Source organism: Cheilinus undulatus, linkage group 13 (genome assembly GCF_018320785.1).
Source record: "Cheilinus undulatus linkage group 13, ASM1832078v1, whole genome shotgun sequence".
Lineage (NCBI taxonomy): Eukaryota > Metazoa > Chordata > Actinopteri > Labriformes > Labridae > Cheilinus > Cheilinus undulatus.
The window spans coordinates 13978931-13993596 of NC_054877.1; the positions used below are offsets into that span (position 1 = coordinate 13978931).

Sequence of the window (14666 nt, forward strand, 5' to 3'; positions counted from 1 at the left end):
TTGGCCACTCATTTGCACGTGTACTGTAAATGTCAGCGCAGAGATAAATGGGAAAACAAAAACCCCCAGCTCATAGCCTTTATGCAGCAGAATGTCAGAGGGAGCTTGTAAGAGATGAGATATTGGTTTTGGCCTGGCATAGAGTCTGGCTCAAAGGACACCACAGGAGCCATCAAACATGTATGTTATCTGTATTCTTGGGTTTAAGCAATGTTGTATGGTACATCTGTTATCAGCAAGATTATCAGGTTTTATAAGCAGCATTAAATAATTTTCCAGTTCTCCTCAGAGTTGTCTCTACCTCTGACACTGCGGAAACCCCTTTACAGTGCACATTTTTTTTCACTCACAATGAACTCCTTTCAGGCCACATTTTGCTGTGACATGCTTTTTTGTACATTTATGAGTGGATTGAAAAGCACTTTGGGGGGAAAATAGCTCAAGTCTCACATTTTCTGTGTGGCCTTTAAGGTGGAGGAAATAAAGAGATCTTTGTATTAATCGATCACACGCCGAGCCTTGTTGAAGCCTGGCTCTAATGGTTGCTTGCTGTCATTTTACAAGCAGCTTGTAAAAAGGATTAGAGTGGCTCTGTGGAGTAAGGGCGCATGAACAGCAAAGTTCTGTGGCGGGCAAGGAAAATAAATCAATTTATCCCTGATGGTGGTGCAGTTTTGGAGCATAATGCCTAACGATGATGGAGTTTGGACACTTCATACTTGTCATTGTGAAATTGGACTGCCGTGTTGCTAATGATGGTAATGTATGTTGTGCCTCGCCTACTCTAGTAATCCTTCACTCTGTCTCACTTAAATGCATCTCATTGTCTGGCATATTGCATTATGAATACCGCTGAGGGAAAAAAAGGGGAAAGGAAAGGGAAATTTAATTTATATATTCATTCATTTGAGCAGCAAGTTAATGGGAAAACTGTATAACCATATAAATTTCTTCCTTTTGTCACAGGCGATTGTAACTTTGAGAAGCCGCTGGCAGCCTGTGGGTACAGCCAAGGCAGAGACGATGACCTTGACTGGGAACAGTCCACGACCAGGGAGAAGACTTCCTCAGACCCATGGATGCCCTCAGGTAAGGACAGTGACACTTATATGAGAATGGGAAGAATGATAACTTTTAAACCACACAGAATAATACAGCAAATATCACTTTATTTATGCTTGTTTTGAGTGAAAATAGTCTAGTTACTGCAAAAGTTGCATGTTTTTAAGCATTATTATTTTCTCGCTATAAGAGACCAGATTTTATAAAATCATTCACAAGCAGGTGAAGATACAATTAAAAAAAACAACTTAAACTTTGAATTGTTACCCTTTCGTACCAGCCTGGGAGCCCCACAAATCTGGAGGCTCAGGTTTTATTTGTTTTAGCAGTTGTGTCTGGTCCTTCTCTTACTTACAATCAGACCATCTGGTCTGCAGTCTGCTAGGCCACTCCAGGTGCTTACCAGTTAAATATCAATAGATATCTGCAGGTCAGAGTCAGTTAAATCAACCTAATATTTTTCTTTATCCGGTACTTTTTGGTTTAGAATGTGGAGGATTTAAGAATGGGAGGTTTATATGTTAGCACTCGGGGTGATTGAACATCTGTCTCTTACATTCATTATGGTCCAATCAGAGCAACAGAGCATATGACATAGGCTAATGGACATGTACAGTCCCAGTGTGTAAACGGTGTAACCAGAGCTCTACAGACAGCCACTATTGATTTCCACTACCAGTTTTTGTTAGTTTGTTTATTTAGATCACCATAAGCTTCAGCATTCACTGGAAGCTATTCTTCCTGGATTATGTTTTCAATGTGACAACACAAATTACACACCACACTCATATTGTTTTTTTCTGTTCACAAACAAAGCACACAATATGAAGCTAATCTAAAATCAGAGGTGGAAGAAGTACAAGACTGTCATACTAAGGTAAAAGTATCGTTACATTAAAATTTACTCAAGTAGAAGGGCCATTATTATTAGTAGTTCACAAGGCCGATAACCAGTGGTGTGTAGCACAGGGTGTACATGGGCAAACAGAGTATGCCCACTTTTTATGTCTACCTAGAGTATGCCCAGTTCTAAATAGAAAATATGCCTAATAAAGAGTACTAGTAATGAAGAGTATTCCTACTTCTGCATGCACCACTACACCACTGCTGATAACCTATATTTGGAACTGATTTGCATTTATTATGACAAAGTGTACACAATGTTACAACGCAAAACTGCATGATCAAAAAATGAAGGCAAATAAACAATCTAGCCTTAGCTCTATCAGCACGAGAAATGGCAGTAAGCAACACAGTAGAAGCAGGAAAATAGAAAGTGATGCCATAAACTCGCTTTGTCAGTGTTACCCAGGCTTAAGTGTTGATGGGCTTGATGTGACTTCTAGCCAATTAGAACTTAGTGACTTTCCACCCCTGTCTAAAATGACCAGAAATAGGAAATTAAATCGAAAAACTGACAAGAGGTGACACAAAACAAACACAAAAAAATCGACATTACACTAAGTGAATAGTCGTGTCTCTCATGGTGTACTCACACTAGGCCATCCGTACTGTGCCTGGGTCTTTTTCGGCCTAAAGTCTGGTACGTTTGGCCAGTGTGAGTGCAATTGTTCTGTGCTTTGGTGCGGCCCCAGCACGGATGGACAAGGTGGGCCTAGGCACGGCACGGACGCAAATGAAGGAGCACAAGTGCAGGAATGTGATGTAGCTTGAAGTAACAACAAGAGGACTCGCCTCAGAGAGCCCACCATGCAGCAGCCACATGCTAGAGACAGCAGGATCCCAGTCCTAAAAAAACTGTTTAACTGAACGTTTAATCCTGCTCTGGACACATGAGAGCTTGTTTGGTGCATCAGGCATCCACGCAGAGGAATGTCTGTAGGGGCTCATACGAGTTAAAAAGTCTGGGTTTCATTCAGCAGAAGTGCTTGGAACTCTGAGCAGGCTCCAGATTATATGCTGTGAGCAACAACTCTCCGCTGTGAAGCGCTTTTTCTCTCTCTCTCCTCACTGGGCTCTGTATAGTTAATGTAGCTGATTCCAGGTCAGGAGAAATAATTCTGGTGTCAGATCAGATATCATATAAATCTGTAACTATTTTACAGCCTAAAAAACAACACTTATGCATACTGAGTCATCAACGGTGGATGCTTCGTGTAATGACGTCTGCGCGTGACGTATCCATGCCCAGGCCTGGATGCGCTGAGCAGTGTGAGTGAGGGCCAAAGAGGGGACAGGGGAGGGGGTCAAATGGGCTTTAGCACGGTTAGAATACGGCACGGTAAGGATGGCCTAGTGTGAGTGCACCCTCAGTTAGATGACATATTTCCCTTACCTAACCCAATGAGTGCCTGGTCAGTCAGTAATTGCTTTCATGGGATTTGGTGTGTTTAGTAGAGGTAGGAAAAAAAAATGGATTCTTAGATGCATCGTGATGTTGAGATGGAAGATTATGAATTGATTTATGAAAGTCCAATAATCTATAATAATCAATTATTTAGATATTTAATACTGTGGAATAGCAGGAACAAAAAAATGGAACTTTGACACACAGTGCATAGCAAGATTTAGGTTAGTAGTTGCTCATCTGTGAAAAATGACATTTTTATGTCTGTGATTTCAGAAATGTTACAAGGAAAGGATGCTGCTACATTTGGTTCAGTGCAATTGTAACTTTCCAGTTCACATACATCTCCCATTAGAGAACAGTGGAATTTAACTTATCTCTTTTGGTTTCTAAACAAATAATTGAATGTTTTTATTATGTTTGACACAGTGAGAATAACAGAAATGTAAAAAAAACATGCATCAAAATTCTTCAATAGTTGATTAAGAATTGAATCGTAGCCCTATATCATAATCAAATTGAATTGTGAGGTGCCTAAAGATTCCCACCTCTAGTGTTTAGTGGTGTACTCTTTTATTATGCTTCCAACTCAGGGAGGGCCCTTTCAATGAGCTCATGCAAGTGCTCCAGCAAGTTGGAGTAATAGACTCTTTTACTAGCCACATTCACTAGCCTAGCACCATGTCGTCTGAATCTTAATCTAATCCTCTGACGAAGCTGAGAAGGCAGTTGTTTGGGATGTAAGAGAGCAGTCTTTCTCTTTTTAGCAGCAAACTTAGAAGCCAGTCCGGAAGAGCAGTAAATCTCTTCCACCAAGAAAAGCATTTACTATGGTTCTTTGCCCTTCTTGTAACAGAGAAATGCTGTCCATTTCGGATTAAACGTTGCTGTAGCTACATCCCAGCTAGAGGCTTCACCAGTCACTATTGTTTACCAGCTTGCAGTATAGCTAATCCTCGTCCGTAGCTACTGCCTTGATCTCCTCAAATGATGCTGATTGGTCGATCAGTTCTAAGATCAGGCACAAGTGTTTCAGATTGGAGCTTTGCTAGATGGATCGGCTGCAGATAGACATGGAATCTGGTCATGCATCAAAGACACCACATGACATGGATGTTACCATGAACACATTACTTTGCCTCACAGCCTTCTGCTTTCTTACAGGTTTGGTGGCTTTGCTTGATGTGAACATTTTGTTTGTGCCTCACAACAATCCCTCTTAAAAGTCAAAATTCACCGAACTAATTTTAATTTCTCTAAATAAATTAGAGAAGCCAGTCTACTATCAAACAACAAAATTACTTTTTAAGTTGCACCACTTTATTATAGCCATTGATGTTTGTAGTTAATAATGCTTGGCTAAAGTGGGCAAGTTGCACACACAATGATTATAAATTGTGAGCACACAGCTAATTTGACCGGGCAATTACATGACGAATTTCAGTCTGCTGTGTTTTTGTCTGCTTAATGTAATTTATCTGGAACAGCCAGTTCAGTCTGATGATTTAGGTGTTTACACAAGACAGCATTCTGATGAGGTTGTGAGAGTGACTATAATTAAAATATACTGTAAGTCTGCATGTAAACAACTTACTGTTAGGGACTAATTGATATTGATTAGAGCTTTTATATATTCATTGACTACTCCTCGACTTGTCAACACAAACTTAAAAGAGAAACCATTTTATTGTTCTCGAGACATTCAACATTTTTTTCTCTTACTTTCTTACCAATTAAATTCATTTTGATGAATCTTCTATCCACTTGACTACACAGGATCTTTGAGACTGTCAGATATAGGGAGACAAAAGCTAAATTTGCTATCCAAATATTCAGATCCCTTTTGATTAAAGACCCATTTTCGGCCGCCATGTATTGAAATTCATTAAAATGCTTTCCCTGCATTTTGTGTCTGTCTCACACAATTTGTCTCTTTAATGTTCCATTGATCGCATTTCATTTGATTTGAAACGCAGAGATATCACCAGCACTCAGCAGAAGGCACCTAAGGAATTAGACTAATGGAATGACGTTTTTTTGTGTTATAACAAAGGTAGCGTTGCAAACTAATGGATATTGTTTTCCTCTCCTATCTGACGCCTAATCTCACAAAGGCTGCATCACAGATAGATTGCACTGGGCCCCCCCAGTGACAGCGCGAGAATTAATTAGCAGGCCCTCGCTAATTTTAAGCAGCCAGTGCCCAGGCCTGTTTGTGTGCAGATCAGGATGATGTGTGTTAAACCACCCTGGAGAAATTGCTTTTCATGGCGGGGGAAGTGTCTACTATTTTCTTTCACAATTGATTAATGTTGGGACACATGGAGGCCGGGCAAAGGTTACAGCGAAATCTGGAAAAGCCCTGACCTACAAATTAACACCTCGTGCACAGTCTAAATTTAACATACCTGATTAAAGTCCCATGTCTAGTTAAGTGCTGTCCCTGATTGTGCTTCTTACTCTAAGCACACTTCAGACAGGCTTGTTTTCTACCTGCACATCTTGAACCGTGTGTAATTAACAGGTTGCTGCTCTTCCTCCATTTCTCACTGTGAGCACTCAACCTGCCGCGAGAAATTGTAATCTCTCCTCTTTGACCGCATTGAAAGGGATGTGAAATGTAGTGTGCTTGACGGCTGAAATTGTTTTAGGGCTTCTGGAGAGGGGCTTGATGGGTAGAAATGCATTTAGGTGAAAGGCACACTGGTGGAAAAGCTATCTCACCTCTGATTGCTGCCTCACTCTCAACCCATACTTATGAATCTTCACAAAGCGACCTTATCATACTCACAGAACAGATTGTTCCGAACAGAGGCCATCAGCACCTTGCACACTTTGAAAATTGGTTGTAGACAGTGTCTGTTCAAATAGAAGTGTTCTTAATGCCAACATGAATGTATTATAGAGGTGATGGAAGACTCTTCACCCTGGTTCTTAGAGGAAATGAAATTCTTGTAAGTATAAAGAAAGAGAAAAAAACTGATGGATGTTATTGTTGCCAAATGACATGTTGGTTATAACATTAGGATCCCCTGAGCAATCTAACACAATCTAGTGCAACAATCCTTCCATCAATTCTGCTTTTATGAAAACTTTAACACTTTTAGGTTTTGTTGACATGGTCAGAAAGTGTTTGTGGAGAGCTATAGTGCACTATATTCGATGACAGGGCCTGAAATTTATAATATGGTATTATTTCTGCTCTTTGTGGTAGTGGTATGATATTGCAGTGCTACAGAGTTAAAGGGATAATGCAACATCTCCATGTTTCCTGCCCAAAACAAACCTGTTATGGCATACTTAACTCTATTCTGGGCATTAGATCACAGAAAGATGACTTTATAAGTATCCACACCCATTGTTTTAAGTTTCATTTCTCTCCTGCTGAGGTGTCTCAAGTTTCTACTGACAACACCACATTTCCTGATATGGCTGTTCAATGTAAAAAGGACCAAACAAGATAACCGCTACAGACTTTTATAGTGAAAGACGTGCATATTTATCATTGATTAACTCAGCTTTAGCATGGGTATCAGCAAGTGCACAGAGCTACAGTGTTTATAGCCGCTTCTCTCTTGTTTAATGCCATAGCCCATTTGTCTGAATCACTTAGCCTGGATAGGAGCAAGGAGAAAACAAATTGGGTGTCCCTTTAAATGCGAGTTTATGCCACACTCACTGACCATGTGACTGACACGTTAGCCCAAGTCTAAGAAGGGGGTAGAAGGAAACAGCAGAGAAGTTTGAATAAGGACATGTTTAGATGCATAAAGATACAAACACTTTTGATTTGTTGCACAAAAGGAGAAGAATGTGATGGTGAAGTTTGAACTGTCAGAAACAATTCTCCACTGCCGTGAACCCATAAAATCTGTCCAAATACCAGCAAAGCTAGCACACTAACACAAAGCTAGAAAAGACCTTGGAAAGGCCTTGTCGACACGGAGACCAAAATGTTATGTTTCTGTTTCGTTTTGAAAAAGTTTTCCGTAAATGCGGGATCATTTCAGAAAATGTCCGCGTAAGCATGGAACCACTGAAAACGACTAAAAATGCTGTAGTATATATGCCAAGCCTGTACGTCGCGCTGTATTGCTGCCACGGAAATGCACCAAAAGAGAGAAAAAGATCACAGAAAACTGATACAAACTTTCTAGTCGCCCTCCTGGTTGTTCTTTGCGTTGGATTTAAGAACGAATGGTGTTTGTTGTTGATGGTGGTGGTAAAAAAGCATCAGATTTTGCTGTAAAAGCCATAACAAGCTCAATAGCTTCTGCAGCACAAACACATCCCTGTTATCCGCCTTTGTTGTTTTGGCTTGATATGCACATGCTGGGTAAGTGGCCTACACTATGTGTGATGTAATCATTTCAAGAAAGATACGGTTGGCTCTCCACATGGAGATGAAATGGTAGGCGTTTACAGATTTGTTCACTCTGGGACCCGGTATCAAAAAGTAGCGTTTATGGCCTCCCAAAACACCGCTTCCATGTGGATGAAACGCCAGGACGACAAAAAAATTTAGCATATACTCCTGAATTCGTTTTCGTGTGGATGCTCAAGATAACTGCATGAAGCTGACACCTGCCAAGGAGCCAGAGCTCAATTTTCAACATCAGCAACAAGGAAACCACAGATGTAACCACGCACTCCAGGTTTATTCAGTTAAATAGTTTAGAGTAAATCACCCCTCTTCCCATTTCACCCATAACTCAGTCATAGCAGTCTAAAACTAACTAAGCATTTGATTAGTGTCCTCTCCAGTTTTTTCTACATCAAATAAAAAAGATATTTGTTCTGAGTGAATCTCCCATATTTTTCTAATAATATTACAGTGTACAACAGAACTTTAACAATTACTGAAAGCCGCTTACTTTTTATATTTCAAAGTAAATCAGTCAAGAAAAGTTGGCTCATCAAATATAACAAACAACAAGGAAATCAACTGAAGGCTCGCTCCAGTCATCATCATTGAAAAATATCTGTTGTTCACAGGGGTTGAAAAAGCTTTGGATTCATGTTAAACACATTTTAGAAGTCAGATCTGATCTAACACTGTTGGGTTCACACCGAGTTAGAAACATGCGTACAGAAGCTCAGACCTGGTGTTGGATTTGGGCATATTGTATGCTCATGTTCAGACTGATAAATGCAGATCTTTGTCCAAATTTCTTGTGCTTGCATGTTTGATAAATATAGGCCACTATGGTCTTACTGACAAAATAACTAGTAAAACTATCATCTGCCTGACCATAGAGAAAAAAAATCTAAAAAATGTTGAAGTGTTCTCAAAGCAGAATTGAGGATATTTCATTGAAATGCATCAGATTTCTTAGTGGTCATAACACTGAAGCTCATAGAAGAATGTGAGCTATGTGTGTGAATATGGTGTGCAGAAGACACTTGGTACTTGGTGCTGCTGAAAAGACATCCATACCATAATAAAACAATCCAACCCTTTAGTGCATCAAGGACTTTGGACACTTTTGATGCCCTTTTTAATTATCATGCAATGCAGCAATTGATGGCTGTAAAAGGAGTCTTTAGCCAAGGTTAGATGGATGAATCAAAAGCAAAATGGACAGTAATGGTGTGGATATTAGGGTGAAAAGTTGTGACTTTCCTTTGTCCCAAATTTGCAAGTATCAATCAGGGATGAAAGTTTTCATGATGGTTATGTTGGGAATCAGCCATGTGAATAATAATGCTCAGGCCTAGCAAACATTGCTGAGGCCTGTTTTTGTAGTTTAAATGATGGGCCATCTTCCCAGTCAGACTCGTTTTCCCAGTAGCCCTTGCAGTGGAACACACTCGTGCATTAATTGGAGGACACCTGAGGAAACTGCATGTGGTCTAGGGTTTGATTTGTAAAATTTTATTTTTTGTATTTTAGTTTCATAGTGGTTATTTAAGTGTCACTCATTTAGATTGATGATGCTTTGTTGAATTGGTCTTCTTATTGATTTAAAGAAAAGTTTTTTATGATCGTTGTGCACACATTGTATTATTTTGCTGGGTTGAATGGGTCAGTGTACAGTCTCACATCCTTTATTCATCTTAATATTGATATTCATAAAAAAAAGTTATTATTGAAATCTTAACTCTGAGACAGATATTTGGCCCTTTTTGGTTGTTGTTCCCTGTTTTCAGGGTAATGCCCTGTTAATTCTTAATCTTGATGAATACTTTCATTAATTCATATTAGTGATTACAATAATAATCATTAATATTTAAAAAATAACAACAGTTGCCTGAGCTCTACCTTGAGCTGTGATTTCCTTTTTTTAAGAAAAATGTTTTCAGACAATTTTTATCCCAAATAGAGCAAGATCATGGGTACCATAAACTGATACTGCTTAAAAGTAGAATATAAAAAGGGTTAGCACTGGATGTGAAAACAAAGTTGCAGAACAATCAAGTATTGAAGTATGAACTGAGATTCTGGCAGGATACCCTATCTGTCACTGAAGTACAAAAAGAATAAGTCTTCCATTAAAATAGGACCAGATTTTCATTCTTGAAGAGTTATGTGGGGCAGCTGAGGTTCCCTGCTTGAATCCACATTGGGTCCACATTGGGACCTGCACTCTCTATGCATGAATGGGTTCTCTTTTGGTATTTCCTCCCACCAGTCAAAAGCATGCTCTTTATGTGAACTGGTTACCCTACATTGCCCTTAGATTTGAGTGCGAGTTTAACTGGTTGTTTGTGTCTATTTTAGCCCTGTGACTGACTCGAATACAGTTCAGAGTTTACCCCACTTCTTCCCAATGATGGCAGGGAGTGCTTCCAGCTCCTCCGCAACCCTGAGCAGGATAAGCAGTACAGATAATGGACTATTACTATTGTTGTCAAAATGCCTGAGGAGACAAATAAGTAGAAAATAGCCAGATATAGTTTGTATTTTTTAAAGTACCCCCTGAAAAAAATACTAAAACTACTCTCCCAGTCATTTGAACATGCATTGCCTTCTCTGAACCTTAACCCTAACCAATCAGCTTTCTTGTTTCCTTGTCTGACTGGTCCGCTAGTCTTCACCTTCTGCTAAATGAGTACAAAGAGAGAGTTCATGCCTGCAACAGTCAGAGAAACAGTTTTTTACTCGTGTTTTTTTGTAGTATTTTCCTTTATTCTAATGGAAATGTAGAGAAATGTACAAAAATGATGTCCCATCTGCTTGTAAAATAGTCTTCGATGTAATATGAAAGCATCTGATGTGGTATGTGTGGAGAACAAACTCATGACAGGCCTTTTGCAGAGGTTAGTGTCAGTCCACTGAGGACTCTCCTTCATCCTAAAAGCTCAAATTGCAACCAGCGACCAAACTGGCAAGCTTACATCCCAGCATGTAAATAACAGAGAACTAAAACGGAAAAGAAACTCAACAAGGAAAAACAAGCCTCCTGGCCACAAGAAGAAGAGCCACGCAGTGCCTGGGTTGTTTACGACACTCTGCTCCCTACCTAATTGCTACGTCTGGATGGAGAGCAGTCTTGTTTATCCCGCCGCTCGGCTCTGATTGCATGCTTTGGCTCCTTTAGGGTGGCTCAGCCCAGTTCTGAGTCTCTGGATGTCTGCTTGGGCGCTCCCCAGTGCGTCTCCTCTCCCGAGCCAACTGGAGGAACCCCCGGCAGACCTGTCACTGTCAGTCTTGTTATTACAGCGAAGCCTCATCTGTCCTGGACGGGGATACTAAAACCATCTCAGCCAAGACAACACTCACTCGGCCCTGGAGAGTGGAGTTGGATGCACTTCTATCAGAGTCGGATATTGGCTTGGATTGCATTTTATGTGAAGGGAAAAGTACCACACTTGAATCAGAGACATTTATCATCTCTTAAAAAAACAAATTTCTCTTATTCCGCCCTACCCTCTGTTTTTATTTGTATTCCAACATGCTGGTGCCATCTCAGAGACGAATGGATGACTTGTTGAGGAAGTTAACAGTGTGGTGAGTCCAGATGCCAATGAGAAGGAAGAGGTTTTTAGTGAGCCCCAGCTGGTGCAAAGGCTGCCACTTTTCTCATGGTGTCATAGATGTTGCCAGCAGTCAGGCTGCTGCTCCCTGACTCTCCCTTGGGACTCGTACTGGGGAATAATGGTGGAAGGAGGAGAAAGAAGGTCCCCTAACTGAGATTAATTAGGCCTTTTGTATTATGCAAGACACAATAGCAAACGCAGCTCCAGCTAAATGACTTATTGTTGCATTCTTAATGTGTGCACTAAATATGTTGCTGGAGAAGTTGAATGTTTTGCTTCTTTATTGTCTTTGTTTTGATAATACACCCTAGGTCAATGGTGGCCAAGGCTGCCTATGAGGGCTCATTAAGGGGAGAGCTTTCCAGGTCCCAGCCAAACTGGGGGCCTGTGGAGGTCAGTAAAATCATGGTCCATTGTAAAGTTAAGTAGTGGTAACCATATTTTATTTTTAACCTGAATAATAACCACTCTTATCAAAGCAACAAAAAGGAAAAATGATTTTTTTCCATTTATGCTTTAGTCCAATATAGGCTTTTTCAAAATGTAAACTTTTTTCTTAAAGAAGAATTGCCTTTTCATCGATAATGCCAACAATGTGAATGGGCAATTACACAAGTAATGTCAGACTTTAGAGCTACGTCATGATGGTCAAAACCATCAGGATGCCAGAAAATAGAACAGGTTTACAACTTTGATGGAAAAGAATTAAATAATGATGAAAAGAGACAAAAAGTGGTTAAAATTTTCCAAAAAGCAGCAGAAATGGTTTAAAAGTGGCAAAAATTGGCAAAAATTGATGAAAGCTGCAAAAATGGGTCCAAAGTAGAAAAAGGAAAACGGTAAAAGGAGGCCAAATAGTATAAATGAACAAAAATGAATGAAAAGCAGCAAAAATGAGTTAAATGTCTGATTATGAATGTAAGATTAAAAGTGGCAGAAGCATGCCAAGGGCAAAAAAAAATGGCTTAGAAGTGTCAAAAAGGGTGTAAAGCAAAAAAAAAAAAAAAAAAAAAAAAAAAAAAAAAAGTTAAAAATGGCAAAAATAATATGCAAAAATAGATGAAAAGCAGAAAAACATTGGTTAAACCTGGCAAAAACAAGTTGCAAAAATGTGTGAAATGCAGGAAAAATTTCTAAAATGTGGCAACAATGGGTAAAAAGTGGCAAAAAGAATTTACAAAAATCAGAAAAAATGGGTTGAAAGTGACAGACAGTGGCCAGTAAGGGCAAAAAGTAGAAATGAAGGTTAAATGTTTCAAAAATGGATGAAAAGCAGAAAAAGGGTTCAAGTGGCCCAATTATAGCTTCACAGTCTTTTCAGCTCCAAAATAAAGTAACTGTTAGCCTGGATGCTAGCACCAACACTGCCAATCTAACACACATGCATTGATATCACCAGTAAATCATGACTGGGGACGGCCATTCTCTGGGGTTTTCAAGGGCCCTGCCAACTCTGTGGGCAGGCCTGATGGTGACATCAGACAATAGTAGAGGATTGGTTAAATGAGGTTCTCTGTGGGGTCACGGTGATCTTCTCTTACTCTGCGTTGGTAATGCATTCATGCAAATGCTGCTCACTCTTGAACCCTGAAGGACGCCTCTCTTAGAGAAGCACATTTAGATACAACAGATCCTTTCCATAGACAGACTCTTCACCTTTTTGACCATTTCAATCACAAGGTAATGAATTGACAAAGCTTCTCTGCCTTACTTGGACAGCCTGTATTGTTTACCTTGTGAGACATTCAAATAAAAAGGAGAGGCAGAGCCACTTAAAATATGAGAGGAGAGAACACCCACTGACTGAAGGACGTCAGAAATTTAATCAGAATTTAAATCACATCAGCAAAAGATGGGATTTGCTGTTGAGGTGGGAGGAAGGGGGGGAGCCATCCTGTGAAAATAAGCTAATTGCTTTTGAGCCATTCACAACTTTGTGTGGAAATCACACCTTGCACAGAGTTGGCAAGGTTGTGAGGTTAAGGAGAGACCCCATTATATGATTAGGGGGATAAAACAGAACCACAAATTACAGCGTCTGATCAATTCATAAATTAATTCCTGGGAATGACAGACTGCAATTTTTCAATTTAGCATGTTCCTAGGGTTAAGAAATGGACAGCAGTTTGAGCAAACAGGATATCAGCTGTTACTATAAACAGGATTATGACAGCAACACACAGCACTGTCATGATGGAGGACAAATTTGCATGGTGTCTTTTCTTATTAGTGTGCATGGTATGTACAATTAAGGCTAATGATCCAGCGAGGTGACTCATGTGAACACTCTGTGTTGTGTAATGGGTTTTTATCAGCCAAATGGGCCATTATGCGACCCATTTAATACAGTGGAGCACCAATAGTGCGTAGTGCATATTAAGATGACATATTAAGCCATTGAGAATTGCTGCTGATTGACATGCAGCAACAAAGGATGTTGTCACGGAGCATAATAAGGGTCAGTTGTCTCACCTGAGTGAAATGACAGCACTGAAACGTGTTCGGCATGATGGATGGTTTCGGGTGAACCTGTTTGACACCGTCAAAGAAACGAGGCAGCTCCTTCGTATGCAGAGCCCAAACTTATTCACCGTTACTTTATCAGACCCCTTTCATGTTTCAAAGGACACAGGGAAAGTTCTGGAAAATTGAGTGGAGGCCATGGCTGCTCACATTACCAGCCTCACCCTCACAGCGAGAGCATTTTTTGATTGGTGGCAGACAGTGAGAATAGCCTCGTCTTCATTGACATTTCCGAAGCGGCAGCCGTGCTTTTCTGCGGCGGTGACCTCTGTGAATTTTATTAGCAAATGAGACCTGGAGGGTTTGGGTTTAAAGAGCGGCCCTTCATTCTGATTTCCCCCCACATAATGATTTTCACAGAGTTCAGGACCTGAATGGAGGAGAAATAATGAGCACTAGTCATTACTGCAAATTATATCCTCCGCTCAGACCATCACTCAACTCATAATTAATCTAAATACCTTCAACCTATACACTTTGATGGTTAGGATAAGACACCCTATTGGAGCGAACTAAATTTTATCCGACTGTATTCTCATCAAGAAGAATTTTCTGCCTTTTTAAGAAAAGGAACCACACAGGAAAATATAAAATCATATTGAATTGTTTTTGATTCACCATCCACTTCTTTATATTCATTTGGATACTTTGGTATTAGTGCAATCATATATATCATTGAGAAAGTTGAGATATAAACATTAGAGGCTGGATTTTAAAGTAGCATCAAGGGTTGATACAACTGGCTCTGATTCGTGCTCTAAAGCAAGTCAAATGGACTGTCTTTTAGTCATTC

The 14666-nt window shown here is 39.9% G+C and overlaps 1 protein-coding gene across 13 annotated transcripts in view; it reads left to right on the forward strand.

The window, feature by feature from the left end:
- LOC121520598 (receptor-type tyrosine-protein phosphatase mu-like) overlaps positions 1-14666 on the forward strand; it is a 284435-nt gene that overhangs the window by 69793 nt on the left and 199976 nt on the right. For all 13 annotated transcript variants that reach the window (XM_041804124.1, XM_041804128.1, XM_041804125.1 and 10 more), the window contains exon 2: positions 967-1089. In XM_041804124.1, the coding sequence (XP_041660058.1) occupies positions 967-1089 (123 nt within the window). The remainder of the gene's footprint in view (positions 1-966; positions 1090-14666) is intronic.